General features: G+C 51.4%; 1 protein-coding gene across 3 annotated transcripts in view; it reads right to left on the reverse strand.

Annotated features, from left to right (window-relative positions):
• Positions 1–19,195, reverse strand: part of GMDS (GDP-mannose 4,6-dehydratase) — a 442,717-nt gene that overhangs the window by 73,605 nt on the left and 349,917 nt on the right. For all 3 annotated transcript variants that reach the window (XM_055570454.1, XM_055570453.1, XM_055570451.1), the window contains one exon: positions 7,172–7,290. In XM_055570454.1, coding sequence (XP_055426429.1) covers positions 7,172–7,290 — 119 coding nt within the window. The remainder of the gene's footprint in view (positions 1–7,171; positions 7,291–19,195) is intronic.

Genomic DNA, 19,195 nt, shown 5'->3' on the forward strand with positions numbered 1-19,195 from the left:
TGCTGACACGTTTCACCTGCTCCCCTCCCTGAGAGGCAGGCCCTCACCTCATCTCGGGGTGGGCGGGGTGGGGGCAGTGGAGCCGGGGCCAGGCCCAGGGGGTGGGTGAGGGGGGCGGTAGAGCGTGGGCCAGGCCCAGAGGAGGGGCGTTGGTGGGGGGCAGTGGAGCAGGGGCCAGGCCCGGGGGAGGGGCGTTGGTAGGGGGGCAGTGGACCAGGGGCCAGGCCCCGGGTGGGGCAGTGAAGTGGGGGCCAGGCTCGGGAGGGGGGCGGTGGAGCGGGGGCCAGGCCCAGGGCGGTGGGGGGGGTGGCGTTGGTGGGGGGTGGTGGAGCAGGGGCCAGGCCCGGGGGGGTGGGGGGACGGTGGAGCTGGGACCAGGCCCGGGGGGGTGGGCAGTGAAGCGGGGGCCAGGCTCGGGAGGGGGGGCGGTGGAGCAGGGGCCAGGCTCGGTGGTGCCGGGGGGAGGGGTGGGCGGGGAGGGGGGGTGGAGCGGGGGCCAGGCCTGGGGCTGCGCTTGGAGCCCCTCATCCAACGCCACGGCACACTGCGTGCTGAGAGTCCTGGGAGAGGGAGCCAGTGGCGACGGGGAAGGGGCCCTCCAGGCCCAGCTCCAGGTCGGTGTTTCCCTTGCCCATCGCTGCCTGGCGTCTGACTACTCGGAATCCGTTCCCAAGGAGGCCTGGTCGGCCCGTCAGAAGGCCAGCTGCAGCGGGGCCGGCCCGGAGCGGTCCCGACTCTCCGGCCTGCTCCAGCTGAGATTGGAATGCTGCTCGTGGGGCCCGGAGACAATCCAGGGAAGGAAATTGGAAAGAAAACAAACAATTGAATGCAACTTGCAGACAGCGTTCAGAGAGCCATCGTGATTTCATTATCTGGCCCTGAGAAGGAATTCTGTCTCAGCCGTGCTGTGGGAGCGCACATCGCTGGCGCTCTGTTCCCACGCCCGGCCACGCGGACTCTGGGTGCAGGTGGCCGCCGGGCAGGAGGCTCGGCTGGGGGCGCAGGGCGGTGCTCCGGTGTCTCGGGCCATCGGCACCTCACACCCGCTCTCTTCCTGGGAGATTCGGGAAAACGTTTTGGTTTCGCCAAAACCGTACGCGACACTCAAAGGCGATGCTGAGTACCACTGAAGCCTCGGGGGGGAAAGGCGATGCTGAATACCACTGAAGCCTCGGCTGGTGGCTTGGTCTGTCATCTGGAACGACGTGAAGGCCCCTCCTGAGATCTGCCGCAGGTTCTAGCGAGACTATGCCGGGCCTTCCTGCCGCCTCTGGGGATGGGGATGCAGGCTGCGGCGGGGCTCCAAGGGACAGAGGGCACTCCCAGCTGGCAGTCCACGCGGCTCTGTTGTTCAAGTAGGATTCCAATACAGGGTCATCTTAAGAAGCGCTGGGTTAAACAACGTCACCCAGACTCTTCACTGGTGATTCTCCAGGAGGGGTTGTAATATCCAGATGAACTGGACACAGACACTTTTCTAAGGCATTTCCTCTCTACAGAAGTCTCAGTGTATGCAGGTCTGTGCTAGGTATTTTAAAAAAGGCGTTAGCCCAGGGGACCAGGGACAGAAGGCTGAACACAAGATGCCATTTCCAAAGTGGGAGAAACGCACTGAATCTGCAGACTGATCCCAGGAGAACTGCGTCTTCCCAGGCCCTGCAGTCCACGCACAAGGCACACCTCCCCACTTAGCGCTTTTCTAATTTCTCCCATCGATGTCTTTTAGGTTTCAGTGTGAATGTCTTTCAGGTTTCAGTGTGCATGTCTTTCATGTACTTTATTAAGTTCATCTCTATTTCATTTTTCGGATTCTACTCTAAATGGTATTGTGCTTTTTTTTTTTTAAAAATTCAATTCCCAGTTGTTGAATGGCAGTACACAGAAATACAGTTGACTTCTGTATATAGCTCTTGTATCCTGTGATGTTGCTAAATGCACTTGTTAGTTTTCCTGGCTTTTTGGGTAATTACTTATGTTTCCTATGTACTCCATCAAGCTATCTGTGAATAAGATAGATACACATCTTTCTTTCATTCCTTTTTCTTTTTTTTCTTGTGGCTAAGATCCAGGACAATGTGGAAATGGTTTGACAAAAGCAGACAGCCTTGCCCTGAGCCCCACTTTTAGAAGAAAAGCATTCAGTGTCTCCACATTAACTATGATGTTAACTGTTGGTTTTTCTCAAAGACCATCTATCAGCTTGAGGAAATTTCCTTCAATTTCTAGTGTGTTGATATTAATTTTTAAAAATAATAGTTGTTAAATTTTATCAAATGTCTTTTCTGCCTCTATTGAAAAAAAAATACGGCTTCTTTGTTTTCTTAATATGTTGAATTATGTTAATTTTCAAATGTTAAACCAGCCTTGCATTCCTAAAATAAACCCCACTCTGCCGTGGTGTACCAACTTTTTATATATGGATAATTTCGATTTGCTAATATTCTGTTACTATTTTTGGTTTCTATGCTCACTGGAAATACTAGTCAGTATTTTTCTTTTCATGTAACATTTTTATTTTTAGCATCAGGGTAATATTGGCCTCATGAAATGAGTTAGGAAGTATTCTCTCTTCTAAGTGAGTGTTAGGAAGGAAGGGAGTGTTTTCTTCGTTAAACATTAAAAATTCAGTTTTTTAAATACACATAGAACTACTACCATTTATAGATTTTTTGAATCAGGTTTGGCAATTTGTGTCTTTCATGCAATTTGCCCATTTTCTCTAATTTGAAAAAGTCATTGGCAAAAATCTGTTCATAGTATTTCCTTACCATTCTGTCAACATCTGGAGGACTTGTAGGGATGATAACTCTTTTATTTCTACTACGTATAATTTGTCATCTCTTTTTTTCCTGGATAGAGGTTTATCCACGTTTTGGTTGTATGATTTTCCCCATTATTTTCCTGTTTTCTACTTCATTGATCTCTATTTTTATCTCTGTCGTTTCCTTCTTTCTGTTTGCGCTGGGTTTAATGTGCTGTTCTTTGTCAAGCTTCTTAAGATGGAAGCTGGGATAACTGGTTTGGGCTCTTTCTTGCGTTTTAACATCAGTGTTCACAGCCACACGCTTCTCTCTAAGCACTGCTTCGGCAGCACCCCACAAATTCTGGTATGCTGCTTTCATTTTCATTTAATTCATAATATATTCTAATTTCCCTTGTGATTTCCTTTTTTGACCTGTGAGTTATTGAGAAGCGTGTCAGGCGGTAAGCTCCAGAAATACCAGTTAGGTCAAGGAAGTTTTCTTCTGTATCTGCAGAGACTTTCTGTCGACTTGCACCGCAGTTACAAAGAAAGGAGTGCCGGAGTACACAGACATGAAGTTGTCTTTTTTCCTATCGATTCTGTCAGTATTCTTAAGTACCTATAACTCGGTGTATGTACATTTAAAATCGTTATGTCTTTATGAAGAATCAACCCCTTTAAAATACGAAAGGGCTCTTTATTCCTTCTAAGTAAATGAAGTCTATTTCATCCCATATAAATACAGCCACTCCAGTTTCCTTATGGGTAGTATCTGGATGTTTTTTTTTATCTTTTTACATTTAAACTATCTATATGTTTATATATAAAATGTGTCTCATGTCAGTAGCATATTGCTTTTTCATCAAGTCCAACTTTATCGCTCTTTTGATTAGAGAATTTAGGGCATTTACAATGGGTGTAATTATCATGTACTTAGTGTTTGCTTCCTATCAGCCCCGTCTGCTGTTTGCTCTCACCCCCTCTTTTCCAGCTTCTTTTAGATGAGTTGTTTCCTTGCATTTTGACTCCAGCATTGGCTTGTGGCTAGTTTTCATTTTGTTTTGTTTTAGTAGTTTCTCCAGAGTGTGCAGCACATACTTTAACTAATTGCAGTCTGTCTTCAAATAATTTCATGCCAATTCCCAGCTGGTGTCAGAATCTTACAACCACGTAATGAGGCGATGCTTCCGCCCTGTCCCCACTCTCGCTACTGCTATTGCACAGTTTATTTCTATACGCATCAGACGCCACAAACGGACTGCTGTTATTTGTGCTTTCAACAGTCAATTACTTTTCAAAGAAATTTTAAAGTGAGGGGAAAAACTTATATTTTCCCACATTTTGGCTACTTCTCCTGTTCTTCATTCTTCTGTTTTCCTTCCATCTAAATGTTTTGCTGGTGACGAACCCTCCCAACCTCCGCCTATCTGGAAAGTCTTTAACTCGCCTCCGTTTCCGAGATGGTGTCCCCGGGCACAGACCTCGAGGCTTAGGTTTCTTCCTGCAATTTAAGGATGCTGCTACAAGGTCTTCTTGCCTTGCATATTTCTGATACCAAAGCTTTCTTATTTTTGTTCCCCTCTACTTTTAATAATAATTCTACTTTTAAAGTTTTCTCTTTAGCATTTATTTTCAGTAATTTGGGAAACTTGGGGCTGTTATTTAATTCTTTTCCTGTGCCCTCTCCCCACTTTTTCCCCAAGACTCTGATTATACACGTTAGGTTGTTTGATTTTGTCTCACAGGTTAATCAAATCAAACTCAGTTTTTTCCTTCCAGTCTGTTTCTTCCTGTGCTTCATTTTGGATTATTTCTAGTACAACATACATAAGTTTACTAGCTTTTCTCCTGCAGTGTCTACTCTGTTCTCAATGCCAACAGTGAGGTTTCGTTTCAGATACTTTATTTTTCATCTCTAAAGGTTGCATTTGGCTCTTATAAAAAATACATATATTTCCTTATCTCTCCTCACTATACTCATGTTTTTCTTAATACATTTGACCGTTACAGTGGCTACTTCACGTTCCCTGTGAGCTCACACCACTGTCTTCATAATTCGTCACTCTGTTTTTGTTGATGGATTTTCCTCTTGGTTTTAGGTCATCTCCCACTTCGTGACACTCCTGCTAATTTTTGGTTGAATGCTGAACGTTAAGAAAATTATGCTTCTGAGTCTAGACTTTACTGTCTTTCTCTGAAGAACACAGGGCTCTGCAGTGGCTGGCGGGTCAGTGACTTGTGAGCCCTGGAAGTCCGTGCGTCAGCTCCGCTGGCCTGGCCCTAGAGGAGCCTCCACTCAGGGTCACCCCACCTCCGAGCTCGGGCCTTCTGGGGACTCACTCCGTCCTCTGAGCGACAAGCGAGGTGGCTCGGTGGCGGCTGCAGCTCGCGAGCCTCCCGGCCTCAGGAACGCCCAGAGAAGCCTTCGGTCCCATGCCCGGGTAGTTTCCTGTCCAAGCCTGTGGAGTCTCCTCGTGTTTGGCAGGAGCTCAGGGGGATCCTGACGCACATTTCTGGAGCTCCTTGCAGATCGCACCTTTCTAGAACTCGTCCACACCATCCACAGCCCCAGACTTTGAGCCCTGACCTCCGACTTCTCTGCAGGCGCGCCTCTTCCTCCCTCCCAGGTGGAGGCCATGCCTCCAGGACGCCGGGTCATTTCAGGGCTCACCTCGCTGGTTCCTTTCCTACCGGGGCCCATGGTCCTGCACTGCCCATTGTCCAAAAGTTGTTCTATATATTTCATAGTCTCCTAGTTTTTCAAGGTAGAGGTTTAACCGAATTTCTGTTATTCCATCATAGTTAGACGTGGAAGTCCTTTCTTATATTTTAAAACTAAGCCTTGGGAAAGTATTTGGCAGATCCTCAAGAAGTTAAACACAGAGTTACCATAAGACCCAGAAATTCTACTCTTTAGGCTTTTACCCCCAAAGAACTGAAAGCAGGGACTCAGATACTTGTATGTTCACAGCAGCACAGCTCACAATAGCTGAAGAGGAGCAACCCAGCTGTTACAACGCGTGGTCCAACCGCACAACGGAATATTACTCAGCCTTAAAAAGGAGTGACATGCTGACGCACGTTACAACAGGGACAGACCTTGAGGACATCAGGTTCAGTGAGACGAGCCCGTCACAGAAGGACAGAAACTGTCATCCCACTACACGAGGCCCCTGGGGCCCCCAACGCAGAGACTGAAGCGGAGCTTCTGTTGCTGGGGCTGGGGGAGGGGTGCAGAGCAGGGGTTTAATGGAGACGGAGCTTCCGGCTGGGGAGGCGGCGGGCTCTGGGGACGGTGCTGTTAGTCGCATCGACTGTGAGTGCACTGAATGCCCCTGACTCGTGGCCCCACACGACGGAAATGGGAGACACTACGCCATACACGGGCTTCCCAGGTGGCGCTGGTGGTAAAGAACCCACCCGCCAGTGCAGGAGACACAAGAAACATGGGGTTTGATCCCTGGGTTGGGACGATCCCCTGGAGAAGGGCATGGCTACCCACTCCAGTATTCTCGCCTGGAGAATCCCATCAACAGAGGAGCCTGGTGAGCCACAGTCCATGGGGTCCCAGTGTCAGACACGACTGAGAGACCAGGCATGCGTGCACGTTGCACATACCCTCCTCAATAAAACAATCACGGAAAAAGAGGCTTCCATCTATAGTGCTGCTGCTGCTGCTAAGTCGCTTCAGTCGTGTCCGACTCTGTGCGACCCCATAGACGGCTGCCCCCCGGGCTCCCCCGTCCCTGGGATTCTCCAGGCAAGAGTACTGGAGTGGGGTGCCATTGCATTCTCCATCTATAGGACTGCCCCTAAATCTTCCAACAAAAATCTGACTTCAAGATTTGTGTAATTAACAAGTGGATGAAGTGTGTGGACTGTTCTGGTATGAGGGGTAGTGCTGGCTGAGCTGAGGACCTCAGCGAGACCCACAACTGGACGCTGCTCACACACCAGTGGGATCTCCTGGCCGCCCTGCACCCACGTTCGACAGTGTCACTGGTCATGGGGAAAGCACACGGAGTCCACGGGGATGGGGCCTCGGGTCAGCAGCCCACTTTCAGTGCTTCAGAGAAAAGGGTTTTGCTGGTAGTACATTTGAAATTGACCTGTAAATTTTTGTGGTTTCAAAAATTTTAAATATATAGTGAAAGTATTAAAAACAGAGACTGTATAATGTTCTCACATTGCTCTGTTTAGAGGAATTAGTGACAATAAAATCCAGTAAAGCATGTACCAACCACGATACAAAACTTGAAGTTAAAAAATTAAAGAGCTTAAAATCATATTTAAAAATTAAAAAGATAAACTTCTGAAAGACTGAGCTTAGGTGGTGCCAGCGGGACAAAGCATCTGCTTCCTGCTCTAGAAGGGCAGGGGAGAGACAGACTGCAGGCAGGCGGAGGGGCGCCCGTGGGGCCTACTCACACGATGGTCTTCCCGATGTGCAGAAACGACTTCTCCACGAACTCCCGCACGCTGTGGACCTCCCCCGTGGCGATGACGAAGTCCTCGGGCTCGTCCTTCTGCAGCATGAGCCACATGGCCTGGGGAGAGAGGCGGAGCAGGTGAGAGCTGCACGATGCCCTCGAGACGGTCAGGGCAGCACACGCACCCCCACCGGGCCACGCCGACAACCCTCACACTGAGCCCCCGGGAAGCCCGACACACACACACATCCACGCATGTGCGTAACTGAACCGCCTTGCTGCACACCTGAAACCAAGAAAGCGGAAATCAACCTCAATAAAATGCTTTCATCACTCACCCCCACGTGTTTTTTTTTAACTTATTAATTTATTTTAATTGGAGGCTAATTACTTTATAATATTGTGGGTTTTGCCATATACTGACATGAATCAGCCACGGGCGTACATGTGTCCCCCTGTCCCGAAGCCCCTTCCCACCTCCCTCCCCATCCCAACCCTCTGGGTTGTCCCAGTGCACCAGGGACCCCCATTTTAAATAAAGTAGGTAAAAGCAGTAGGTGCCCCTTAGAACACAGAGCCCACTGGCAGGTACACTGAACTTCTGCTTTCACATTGAAAGAAAAACTGTTGGTTGGTGTCTCCCTGGCTGCTGTTAGATAAGCTGACAAATACATTTTTGAGGTCAACAGAGCAGCTAATTTGCTTTTAGAAGATGCAATCAACAAAGTTCAATTCTTCTTTACCCATCTGAATTTACGGTAGCCTTCTAAAAAATACAATCGTGGTTATATCTCCTGTGCTCGAACTTTTTTCTCACGACTATTTTGCATTTTGGGTCTACTTCCAGACCGTCTTCAATCATATTTTTGTCCTACGGAAGAGGAGACTTCTGGCCATTACACACGCCGTGGCGCTGCAGCTCATGTGGCGGTAAGCGGGGTGATGGAGACAGCTGGCGTCAGGGACACAGTGAGACGCCAGATGAGTCGTCCTGCAGGAGAGGGCTTTGTTCACGGCCAGACTGCAGAAAGACTGGCGGTTGCATGTTGTATTATAGTTAATGAACTCAGCTGCAAGACTTTTTAAAATTTTATTTTTATTTATTTGGCTGCACTGTGTCTTATGTGAGACATGTGGGGTCTTTTCCCTGATCAAGGATTGAACCTGCGCCCCCTGCATTAGGGGTTCAGAGTCTTAGCCACTGGAGCACAAGGGGAGTCCCAGTTGTAACACTTCAAAAATTTTACATGAGTTATATTAATAATAGAGCTTGACCGGTTTTAAAAAGGCACAGAATGCAAGCTCTTCTCTTCGTCATGATGGCACGCCTGGCCTGGGAAGCTTGTGCCTCAGTGGCCCCCGCGGTGTCGGGCTGGGGCCCCGCACCCTGGCTGTCCGCCCCTCGGGGGCACCCTGATCGTGGGCACCTGCGCAGGTCGGGCCCTCCTGGTGTCTCTTGCAGGAGCCTCCCGGCCTGCCTGCCCTGCTCCCGCGGCCTGGGAGCCCTCTCTCTGCACCCAGACGCAGCGGTCTCCCGGGTGTCCCTGGGGAGGTGGCTCCAACGCTGGCTTCCTCCCCAATGAAGGGGCCATCCCGCCTCCCAAACACATGAGCGGGGCACAGATGCAGGTAAGCACACACACGCACACACACACACACTTTCTTCAAAATACTTTCAAAGTTTTTAGGAAAAATCAAATTATGCTTCTGGCTAGAATTTCTATTTGAACGTTTTTCTGAGGGATTAGTGTATACACTTAAGTGTGTTTTACTCAAATTTCCATTCTAAAAATAACATTTCAAATGGGTCTTTCAGGACTGCTCGGCTTATTTTATTTCTTTTGAACACTATGTTGGGGCTCAAATGGTTTTGAAAAAAATCATATTTTGAACCATGTGAAAGAAAGTGAGGACAGCTAAAAACAAAAGGAGAGCACACGGTGACTGGCCGGGGCTGGCCACGTGAAGCGTGGGTACCCGCCCCGGGGCGGGCTCGTTCCCGCCGGGAACCTGGGGTCACCAGGAGCCTCTCCCTTTGCTGGACCGAACGCCAAGAATCTGCCCTCTTCTTTTCCATCAGACCGTCCGCGGCCTCTGACCTGCCAACTTCTAGGCATTTCCTGTGAAGTTCATACTGTCCCAGACTGCAGTCTGGGAATGGGAAGGGAAAGGATATACAACTCCAGATTTATTTGTTATTCCTGAGCAGTTTACTGGTCTTAACAGAGGGAAAGGGCTTTGTCTGAACTTCCACTGAGTATAGCAGATGGTCCTTGACTGGTGACGGGGGCCGGGTGACACCCGGGTCAGCGGGCGAGCAAGCTCATGTCTGGAGTGGCCACAGTCAGCGCTCTTCCCCCAGGTCGCGGCGGGCAGCCTGCGGGGATGCTCGCCCAGCCCGACACACAGGCCCCTGAGTGGGAAGCGATGGCCCGGCCTCTGCACACAGCTGGGCATGGTGACCTGGTCCACTTCTCCCTGGACGGACGGCGTGGCTGAGCAGGGTCCACCTCCACATGCCTTCCTGATCACGGGCAGGAGGGGTGACCCGTGATCGGCCCGTGGCTTCCGACACAGAAATGCTCCAGAGGGGACAGGCTTCAGACATCAGGGTCCAGCCCCACCTCTCCAGGTACGAGGGCCCCATGAGGATACAACAGACGTACTCACACACTCACCACCTCCGCCCTGACCTGATCACCAGGGCAAACGAAAACTTCGCCTGCTCCTCACTTTTTCACCTGTCCCACGGGGAGGAAAGACGGCCGGTGCAGGGGCGCACCAAGGCTTGAAATTCCTCCGCAGAGAGCCGTCCCTCGATGGCAAATGGACCCTTCAGCTGTCCAGCCGCGTCTCACGGCACATGGAGCCGGGGAGACCTGACCCAGGTCACTGACATCGGAGGGCCAAGTCTAGATGGTTATAGATATTCGCTCCATCTGGAAGTGTGTTTTCTTATAACCATACAATTAACCTAGCTGTTTTACAAATCTGATTACAGAAGTCAGAATAAAACTTTGATTTAAAAAATTTTCAAAAAAAAAAAAAGAACCCTAAAGCCCTCCTCTCCCACGCCTGCTTGTTGGCTGTTCAGGTCACGGACGTGGAAGTCCGGGGAGGGGCCCCGCCTCCCTGGGCACGGGGCTCGGGCGGCTCCCCCTGGGCCAGTGGAGAACAGCCACGGTGCACCGCTGGCCAGTGGCCCGATTCCGCACACGCCCCTCTGAGCGCGGGGTGTGTTTGTCTTCAGAACCTGGGTTCGACGGTTGCTTCCACCTCGCCGTTAACCTCCGGCTTGGTATCCAAGCCACGGACACTTATTAACCGAGCTGTCATCCATGAATAACGAGACACGTTAATCAAGGTTATGTTTAACTATGTGCAGTGGGCTGCTGCCATGTCAGCCTTGCGCTTGTGTGCTGTGCTTCACGGGCCACCATCATGGAAATGGTCTAAACATACACACATGCTTACAAATACACACGCAGGTATACATATACATACACACATATATATAAAACAGGGGAGAAAGCCCACAAACTATTTCTACTGAAAATCAGTCATTTGAAAAATGGAGATAAAATTCCCCATAGAGTGTTCTAAGTGTGGAACTAGGCACATGCATTTTCTTTAAGCTCATTCAGTAGCTGTCTCCATGACGACAGCCCGGTGTTCTTCGCTTGAATCAGGACGTCGAGGAGTCCTGGGCGAGGCTGGGTCTTATGTTTGTGGGACCCACAGGGGGAGGTTGAAGGCTACCCCAGGGTCAGGGGAGCACCCCTTACTCTGATATAGCTGGGGAGCAAATATAACTACATTGAGAAAATCATTTGGCATAAAATCAAAACCTCAATCTAGTAATTTCTTCATGGGCAAAAATACTGAGGCTTGTCGAGTCCTTTGATCAAGGGCCTTTTAGACATTTTAAAGATACAAACTTACTAGACAGGAAAAAAATCATTAGATCATAAATTAAAAAAAAAAAACCAAAATAATAGAACAAACTTAGAAGGCTCTCTAGCTCTCGCTACGAACGGTCATTCAACGCTGGTACCGACGCTCTGAAATGGACTAGGCCAGCAGTGAGTGCCCTGCCCTGGCGTTTGTTCCAGCCACACCCACGGACCTGCGAGGTCCGAGGCGGGGGAACCACAGCCTGGTCGCCCTAGTCCTAGATAATCACCCTGACCCGGTGTGTCTGGAGCGCCGTCTGCTCTCTGTACACGCAGAGCCAGGTAACACAGCCGTTTCTCCTCTGCTCTCCGAGGATGCTCCGTCTCTGTTTTCCCGGGCGCAGCAACCACGTGCATGTTGGGCCTCTCCTCCTCTCAGGTCTGTTGCGTGCTGCCCGGTCACATTCATGCTTGTTCTTTTCCACATTTTTTTTATCTGATTTCCTTTTGCTTGTTCCTTTGATTGTTTCTAATAACATTTATTTAAATTTTCTTTCTAGTGTGGCTGCAACGTCGTGAGTGATTTTCTCTTGTCCACGCCGTTCCTGACTACTTCAGCTCAGCTCTTTCATCCATTTCATTTCATTTATTTCTTTCAAGTGTGGAATCTGCAAACATTTCCTTAAAGGGCCAGAGAGTAAACACTTGAGGTTTCTGAGCCACAGGCTGAACCACAAGAGCTCAGCTCTGCGGCCGGAGCGCCGAACGGCCACGACAGCTCGGGGACAGCCTGTGCGGCTGCGCTGCTGCGGGACCGGTGCCTGGCCCACGGACGCTCACCTGTCCCCCTTGGCTTCTAGCAAACAGAACTGCACCGTGCTGCCTGTAGTTCCTCTGGATCCCGGTATTTTCCTCTGACGCTGCTGCTGGCGGTCAGCGTGCATGCCTGCCTGCCTGTGGGGCCCTCGTATTCCCCGGCAACCCCGTCCCCAGGCCTCTCCCCTTTCCCACCGTTATTATTTGCTGCAGAACCGCATGAGGAAGAGCAGAAAAGCACAGGGTGGGCCTGCTGCCCCCTCAAGGTTCTCCCCAGACACTCTCTCCAGAACCACCACACTCCCCGCCGGGGCACACCTGCCCTCTCTTCCCAGCATCGGGCTGGGGAGTGTGGCCACCGGGCAGCCCGGCCGTGATCAGTCTGCATCCTCGGCCCAGAGGCCCGGCCTGACAGGGAACCTGGTGTCTCCTGCAGCAAACAGTGGGACTGGACGTTCTCTAGCCCTCCGTAACCCTCATGGCAGAAAGTGGAGAAGAACTAAGGAGCCTCTTGATGAAACGGAAAGAGGAGAGCAAAAAAGTTGGCTTAAAACTCAACATTCAAAAGATGAAGATCATGGCATCCAATCCCATCACTTCATATGGCAAATAGATGGGGAAACAATGGGAACAGTGACAGACTTTTTTTTCTTGGGCTCCAAAATCACTGCAGATGGTGACTGCAGCCATGAAATCCAAAGACACTTGCTCCTTGGAAGAAAAGGTATGACCAACCTAGCCAGCATATTAAAAAGCAGAGACATTACTTTGCCAGCAAAGGTCCATCTAGTCAAAGCTATGGTTTTTCCAGTAGTCAGGTACAGATGTGACAGTTGGATTATAAAGAAAGCTGAGCTCCTAAGAATTGATGCTTTTGAACTGTGGTGTTGAAGAAGACTCTTGAGAAGACCTCAGACTGCAAGGAGATCCAACCAGTCAACCCTAAAGGAAATCAGTCCTAAATATTCATTGAAAGGACTGGTGCTGAAGCTGAAGCTCCAATCCTTTGGCCACCTGATTCAAAGAACTGACTCAAAGAAAAGACCCTGATGCTGGGAAAGATTGAAGGTGGGAGGAGAAGGGCATGATAGAGGATGAGATGGTTAGATGGCATTACTGACTCAATGGACATGAGTTTGAGTAAACCCTGGGAGTTGGTGATGGACAGGGAGGCCTGGCGTGCTGCATTCCATGGGGTCGCAAAGAGTCGGACATGACTGAGCAATTGAACTGAACTGAACCATACGTAATATCATTCTGTGGGGCTTTTAGGACTGAAGACTAAGCTGAGCAAATTCTAGAGCCAGACGTGCCTGCCCAGCACAGCATATTCAGAGTGGGTGCATCAGGTTACATGACCATGTAAACAGTGTAGGAAAGAACCACAACGGAAGTTGCAAAACTAAGGATGGCACCCTGGCCCCGAGCTGCTCAGGACTCGGAGTTCGGCAGCAGGAGGACTGGGGCGGCGGCTCCGCCCTGCTCCCAGGCTGTGGGCCAAGTGGCCTGACCGCCTGGTACTTGCGCTGGACACACCCGCTGTCCTGCACCTGCCCTGCCTCCGTGGCCTCCCGGCCGGTCTGCCCCCACCTCCTCAGAAAACAGAAGCTGCAAGGCCTCCTCTGGCCTTGTGAGGCCTTGGCCTGGAGTGACCCAGTGTCCCCCCACTCTGTGGACAGGCTCAGCCCAAACCCAACAAAGGGGAAACACCGCCGTGAGAAGTCAAGTCGCACAGTGAGAGGCACTCGGGGTGAGAGGGCAGTCCTGTGATGACCGGAGCTTCCGCTGGTGGGTTAGCACCGCAGTGGAATTCCGTGCTTGCCTTTAACAGCGGCATGGCTGCCTCTGCCGCCGCGTCTCTGCTCAGCACTGTTTGCCTTTAACACCCTGTCGGGCCCCCGAGAGGGACAGGAGCCCGGGAGTCAGGCTTGGCGGCCCGGCCCAGGCTCCCAGACTGTCCCAACACGCTTCCCAGAAGTGCTGCTTCCTGGCGCCCAGCCGCCTACCTGGACCAGGTGCTTCCAATTACCTGCTCCCACGCGCACGGCCTGCGAGCCACCCAAACCCGCTCCCGGCTCAGCGGGGCCGCCAGGAGCTGTGGGCTCGGGGCAGGAAGTGACTCCACACCCACGGCCACCTGCCGGCCGCCCTGGCCGCCCGTGGCTCCCTCACAGAAGCCAGCCCTGACTTCCCGGTGACCTTCCTCTCCAGCCCGTCCTGACCACCTGGCCCTGCCCCTCGGCTGACTCTGACCTCTGGAATCCAGCTTCTGGGCTGGTCCTGGGCGCCCGCGAATGGCAGGCGTGAGTCTCACCACCCCAATAACCATTGTCACTGGTAAATAAACCCCATAAACACAGCAGGGTATGTGCATTAGGGAAATGCAGATTGTACTTTCCTTACAAGCTCAGTTTCCTTAAAACAGTGCTGCCCCAACAGCAGTATGATACAAGCCACACATGCAACTTAGCTTTTTCTATGAGCTACAGTGAAAAAGGAGACGGGAAAAGTGAAGCTTATTTCAATGTCTTAGAATGCCCAAACGCAGCACCTTCTCATTTCAACACAGAATACCCTCAAGGTATTTCATGCGACTTGTCCATGCAGGGCCCTGGCATTCCTGCTGTGGTCACAGCACCCCTGAGTTCAGACAGGCACCCCTCATATGCTCAGTGACCCAGGGGCCTGGTGGGCGCCCGCCGGGCATAGGCGGCAGAGCCGTCCCGGAGGAGGAGAGCTGAGTGGGCAGTGCCTCGTCCTGCTGCCCCGCCTGCAGGGCCGGGGAGGTGGCCGCCCCCCTGGCGGCACAGCTGCAGGACTGACCTCTCGTCCCTCCCTCGTCACGGCCTCCACGCCGCCTGCCTCTTCCTGGAGTGACCTCACCGGTGAAGACAGACCTTGAAAAGTCATCCCACAGTTCCCGGCTGATGACCATTGAACACGTGAAAGCTTGCGTCGTGACTGTCAGATGGGCAGCGATTCCCTCCCCACCCACCCCGTGGGGACAGCGGGGAGTGAAGACCCAGAGGACCCTGATAGGCACGATGGCGCTGGGCGCTCAGAGAGAAGGCTGGCTGCTCGAAGCAAATCTGGGTGCCTCAGAGTCACCCAGAAGGGGCCTGTGCACCCTGTGGGCCTCCACCAGCCCCCGTGAGGCTGACCCCGCAGCCTGAACACCTATACTTTAACAGGTTCCAGGGAGGTTGCCAGCGCCAGTGTGGGAACCACAAGGAGAATCCAGGCTTGTTGAGGGGCTCAGACGTGGAGTCAGATCACCTGGGTTAGACCCCCATTCCAGGAATCACTGGATAACTTTTGAAAAGTTGCCTAATCTTTCAGCACTTCAGAAAAATGAGAATAAATGGTGCTGGCCTCAGAGGGCTGCTTTTAGGATTAAATTAGTTAATATCCCTGGTGGCTCAGCTGGTAAAAAATCCGCCCGCAATGTGGGAGACATTAGGTTTGATCCCTTGGTTGGGAAGATCCCCTGGTGAAGGGAAAGGCTACCCACTCCAGTATTCTGACCTGGAGAATTACATGGACTGCATAGTCCATGGGGTCGCAAAGAGTCAGACACAACTGAGCGACTTTTGCTTTTCACTTTCATGAAAAGTGCCGGGAACAGGGGCTGGGGCAGAGTGCGTGCTCGAGGACTGTGGTTTACCGTGACAACGATGCTGACGGCATAGCTGGCGAGGGCTCCTGGTATCTGGAGACGTCAGCTCCTCTCCAGGAGGGGAGAGTAGAGGGTGGAGAGAATTTAATCCCAGTTCTGTTAGTCAGAGCCACAGACTTTCATAGCTGGAAGGGACTTCGAGGTACCGCCATTCAATTCCATTCATTTAGAAGGTGGGCTAGCGGCTGAGAGCAGGGAGGCGGGGTGACCTGTCTGAAGCCACACAGCCGGTTCAGCTGGCGGCGGGACGAGAGGCTGCACCCCTGTTCATTCCTCCTCCAGGCGCACTCTGCTCCCACACGCCTTCCTGTGGGAGCGCCGCAGACGGCTGCTAGGAACCCCGCGTGGGCCTCTGTGCGCCCGCCCGGGGACTCGACCTGCTGGTCGGCAAGCATTCACGGGGGCCCGCAAGGTGCCGGGCGTGGAGGACGCAGGGCAGGGAGGGTGGGCAGACACGGCAGATGTCCTGTCGGGCTCAGGGACGTCCACACTTTACGCAGGAAACAGCTTCAACAGGCCGATATTTGATTTGGGGAAGGGCTTCTGAGAGTAAACTCCAGGGAGCCTCCAAGAGCTGTCAGGCATGGGGGCTTCCTCAGACTCCGTCCTGAGCAAGCCCACGGCCCGCGGCTCAGGATGGAGGGGCATGCAGCCAGGGGGCTGTCCCGGGGTCTCCCCACCTCCCAGCCATTTTCAGTGATGGAGACGGAGTCATTCTGGGTCAGTCAGGGTCTCAGAAAAACCCGTGCCCAGGGGCCCAGAGCCTGCACGGCCGGCCCTGGGTACCACAGATGCCCAGCTGTGTTGGGGACAGCGGCTGGCTGAGGCTGGGGGGGCCTGGGGCAGGAGCGCCTAGGCCCAGGGTGGGAGACCCAGAGGTGACACATGGGGGGCGGGGAGCCACAGGCCTGGGGGGCTCGGCAGGGGGCCCCCTGACCAGGCCTGGGAGGCACTGACTCCCTGGACTCTCTGAGCTGGATTCCGGCCCCGGTGCACAGGCTGTGAGGAAGATGGGGGCCCAGCCCCTGGGTGGGGGGCGGCCGCACAGAGGGCGGCACTGAGCGTTCAGGAGGCATCCGGTTCAGGGCCCGTGGGGAGGATGCCACGAGGGGCGATGGCCGGCAGGGGTGGGGGGCGGGGGGCACACCTCAGTATGGGCCCCCAGAACTGGCACCTGTCTGCCCCTTCACTCCAGGACTTCAGTGCCTGCCTGTCCAGCGTCCCAGGGACCACCTGGCACTCACAGCATCCTCCTAATGGGGGACGGTGGCCTGGCCACCTCATTCATCAAACTCACGTTTGAACGTGTTTCCCACAATGTTCCGATTCACAAAAATCAGGATTTCAGCTTAAAAGTCACCCTCTCCTCAGTACTCCTGAAGCTATGATGAATAGATTTAGATTTAATCATCCCATCTTTAACTTTTGGTTGCTAAATATAAGAACACCCCAGCACACACAGTATGTAAGCTTTGCTCTTCTGGGAGGTCAGGTCACTCTTATTAGCTCGGTCCTGCCCACGAGCACGATGTTTCTGTTATAATTATTTCCTAGATGCTGAGTCAGCAACGTCCTTGATTGAAAGAGATGGGAAGGGAAGCCAGTTACATTTAAGAAAACATTTCTTGTGACAGTAATATTGGAGCTGAGTGACATGGGAGGGGAGGAATTCTACTAGATAAAAAACCCAACAGTCTACAGACGACACTCCCACGACACTGCTGAAAATTAAGCAAAAAGCTCCTTAATGTTCTCCAAATTAAAAAAGAAAAAAAGTCAAGAGAATTCCTAAAGGTTTGATTACTTTAAAAACTTATAGGACAGGAGATTTTTTTTTTTTTTTGAGTCTTTATAACTTTATATGAAGTCTGGAAAATCAGGTCTTTGATAAATTGAATTAATATTTTCAAGACAGTTAACATATCAAGTAGTTAAAAATTCTAAAATTCGCCCCTTACCTCCTAGTATCAAATCAACATAAACCTCTTAGAGAAGCTTAACTCAAATTACCAGATTCTGGAGAACAAACCTTTATTTCTTGGTGACTAAAATTTTCAGTTGTTTGACCAGTACCAATGACTACTCAAGGCCCAGGATTAAGAAGAAAAAGTTGTGGGATCCTGTGAAACACCAGAGGTGGTTCTCCCAGCAAACGCTGTCGGCAGGGGCCATGGGGCCATCTTTTCTGTTAACACAACATTTTCACATTCATTTCATATGAATGAACAATGTCTGCACTGTCTTCCTGAACACTAATTTAGTGTTGTATTTTTTTGCTGTGTCAATGAGTGTCAAAATATTGTTCTTCTAATACATGAAAGTATTTGCATGGAGCTTTATGACTGATCTTCAGATGTTAGCCAGAGGCAAAGTAAAACAGAGACACTCCAGTTGGGAAACCTCCTCAGCAACGAAAGGCAAGCCTTTAACATATTCTGCCTTTCTGCCAATTTTTTTTTTTTTTTTCCAGCTGCACAATGGCTTATTTACCCTGCAACTGGTGAAATTAAAAGCATTGTCAGAAACAGCAAAACTACATTTCAACAGTAAGACCCAAGGATTCCATTTCCCTGAAAATGAAACAGAAAGTTTTCAAGGAGGAAGACAAAAATTTCAAGAGGAAATTCTAAGAGCCTGACATGAATTAAAATACAAACCACATCCACCAATTACAGAAAAGCCAAGTAACACGTGCGCTTTAACAATGAGCTGAGAAACACACGGGCAGCTCGCCCTAAGTCACGCGTTTCCGCATCATCTCATGCTTAGATGTTCCACGGCCCGGAACCGCGTGCACTCATCCCAGTTCCTAAGGAGAACAGGGCCACTGGGCTCTCAGTCTCTTCAGACCTGAAGGCCCCGACCAGCTATCTGACGGGTTTCGATTCCGCTCTCTCCTTCCCACTCAGGATCTGGGCACGGCAGTTCTGACGGGAAAGGCGCAATGCCTCTCACAGGAGCATGGGTCCGGCCACGGCTTACTCACCACGAAACTGCGGTCTGGGCCGCTGCGTTGGGAGAGCGGGCCCGGGGTGGGAGCCAGGACAGGCAGTGAGGCCGCGCTCCACCACAGAGACCAGACCAGCCTTTCAAGTCAGGTGCTGGCTTGCAGATGAGCAAGCTCGTCAGCCTGCAACAACCTCCACAATGTTCTTATTGATCAGAAAGGCTCGTGACGCAAGGCTCTGGGGGGACGGGGGCGGGGGGGGGGGTGGTATGTGGAAATCTGTGCTGGCTCCCTCGGCCCAACTTTCCGAGAAGGAGGCACTTGGAGTGGTGTTTACGGAAGGCAGATGTTACCCCAGGATGAGCACCTTCCCCAGAAGATGCGCGACGCACTGGGTCCTCGGGACCAACTGAGCCCACTGGTTGTGCACAGATGTGCGGCATCTTCACTGTCCTGCCCTTACCATGGACGGAGCCTGGTTAGAAAGCTGGCCACTGATAACATCTTAAAACTCAATCTGAAATGATCCCCTAGACGTTCTTCTTCCCTATGACACACGAGGTAATGCTGACAGTTTTTTCAAATCAATGTTGTCGATTCAAGAACAGTTATTGAACATTTGCTCCAAAAATCATAAATTAATGTAAGAGGCTGGATCATAAATTAAGAGGCTGCTAACTTTCACGCAGG

Source organism: Bubalus kerabau, chromosome 3, assembly GCF_029407905.1.
Source record: "Bubalus kerabau isolate K-KA32 ecotype Philippines breed swamp buffalo chromosome 3, PCC_UOA_SB_1v2, whole genome shotgun sequence".
NCBI classification, from domain to species: Eukaryota; Metazoa; Chordata; class Mammalia; order Artiodactyla; family Bovidae; genus Bubalus; species Bubalus kerabau.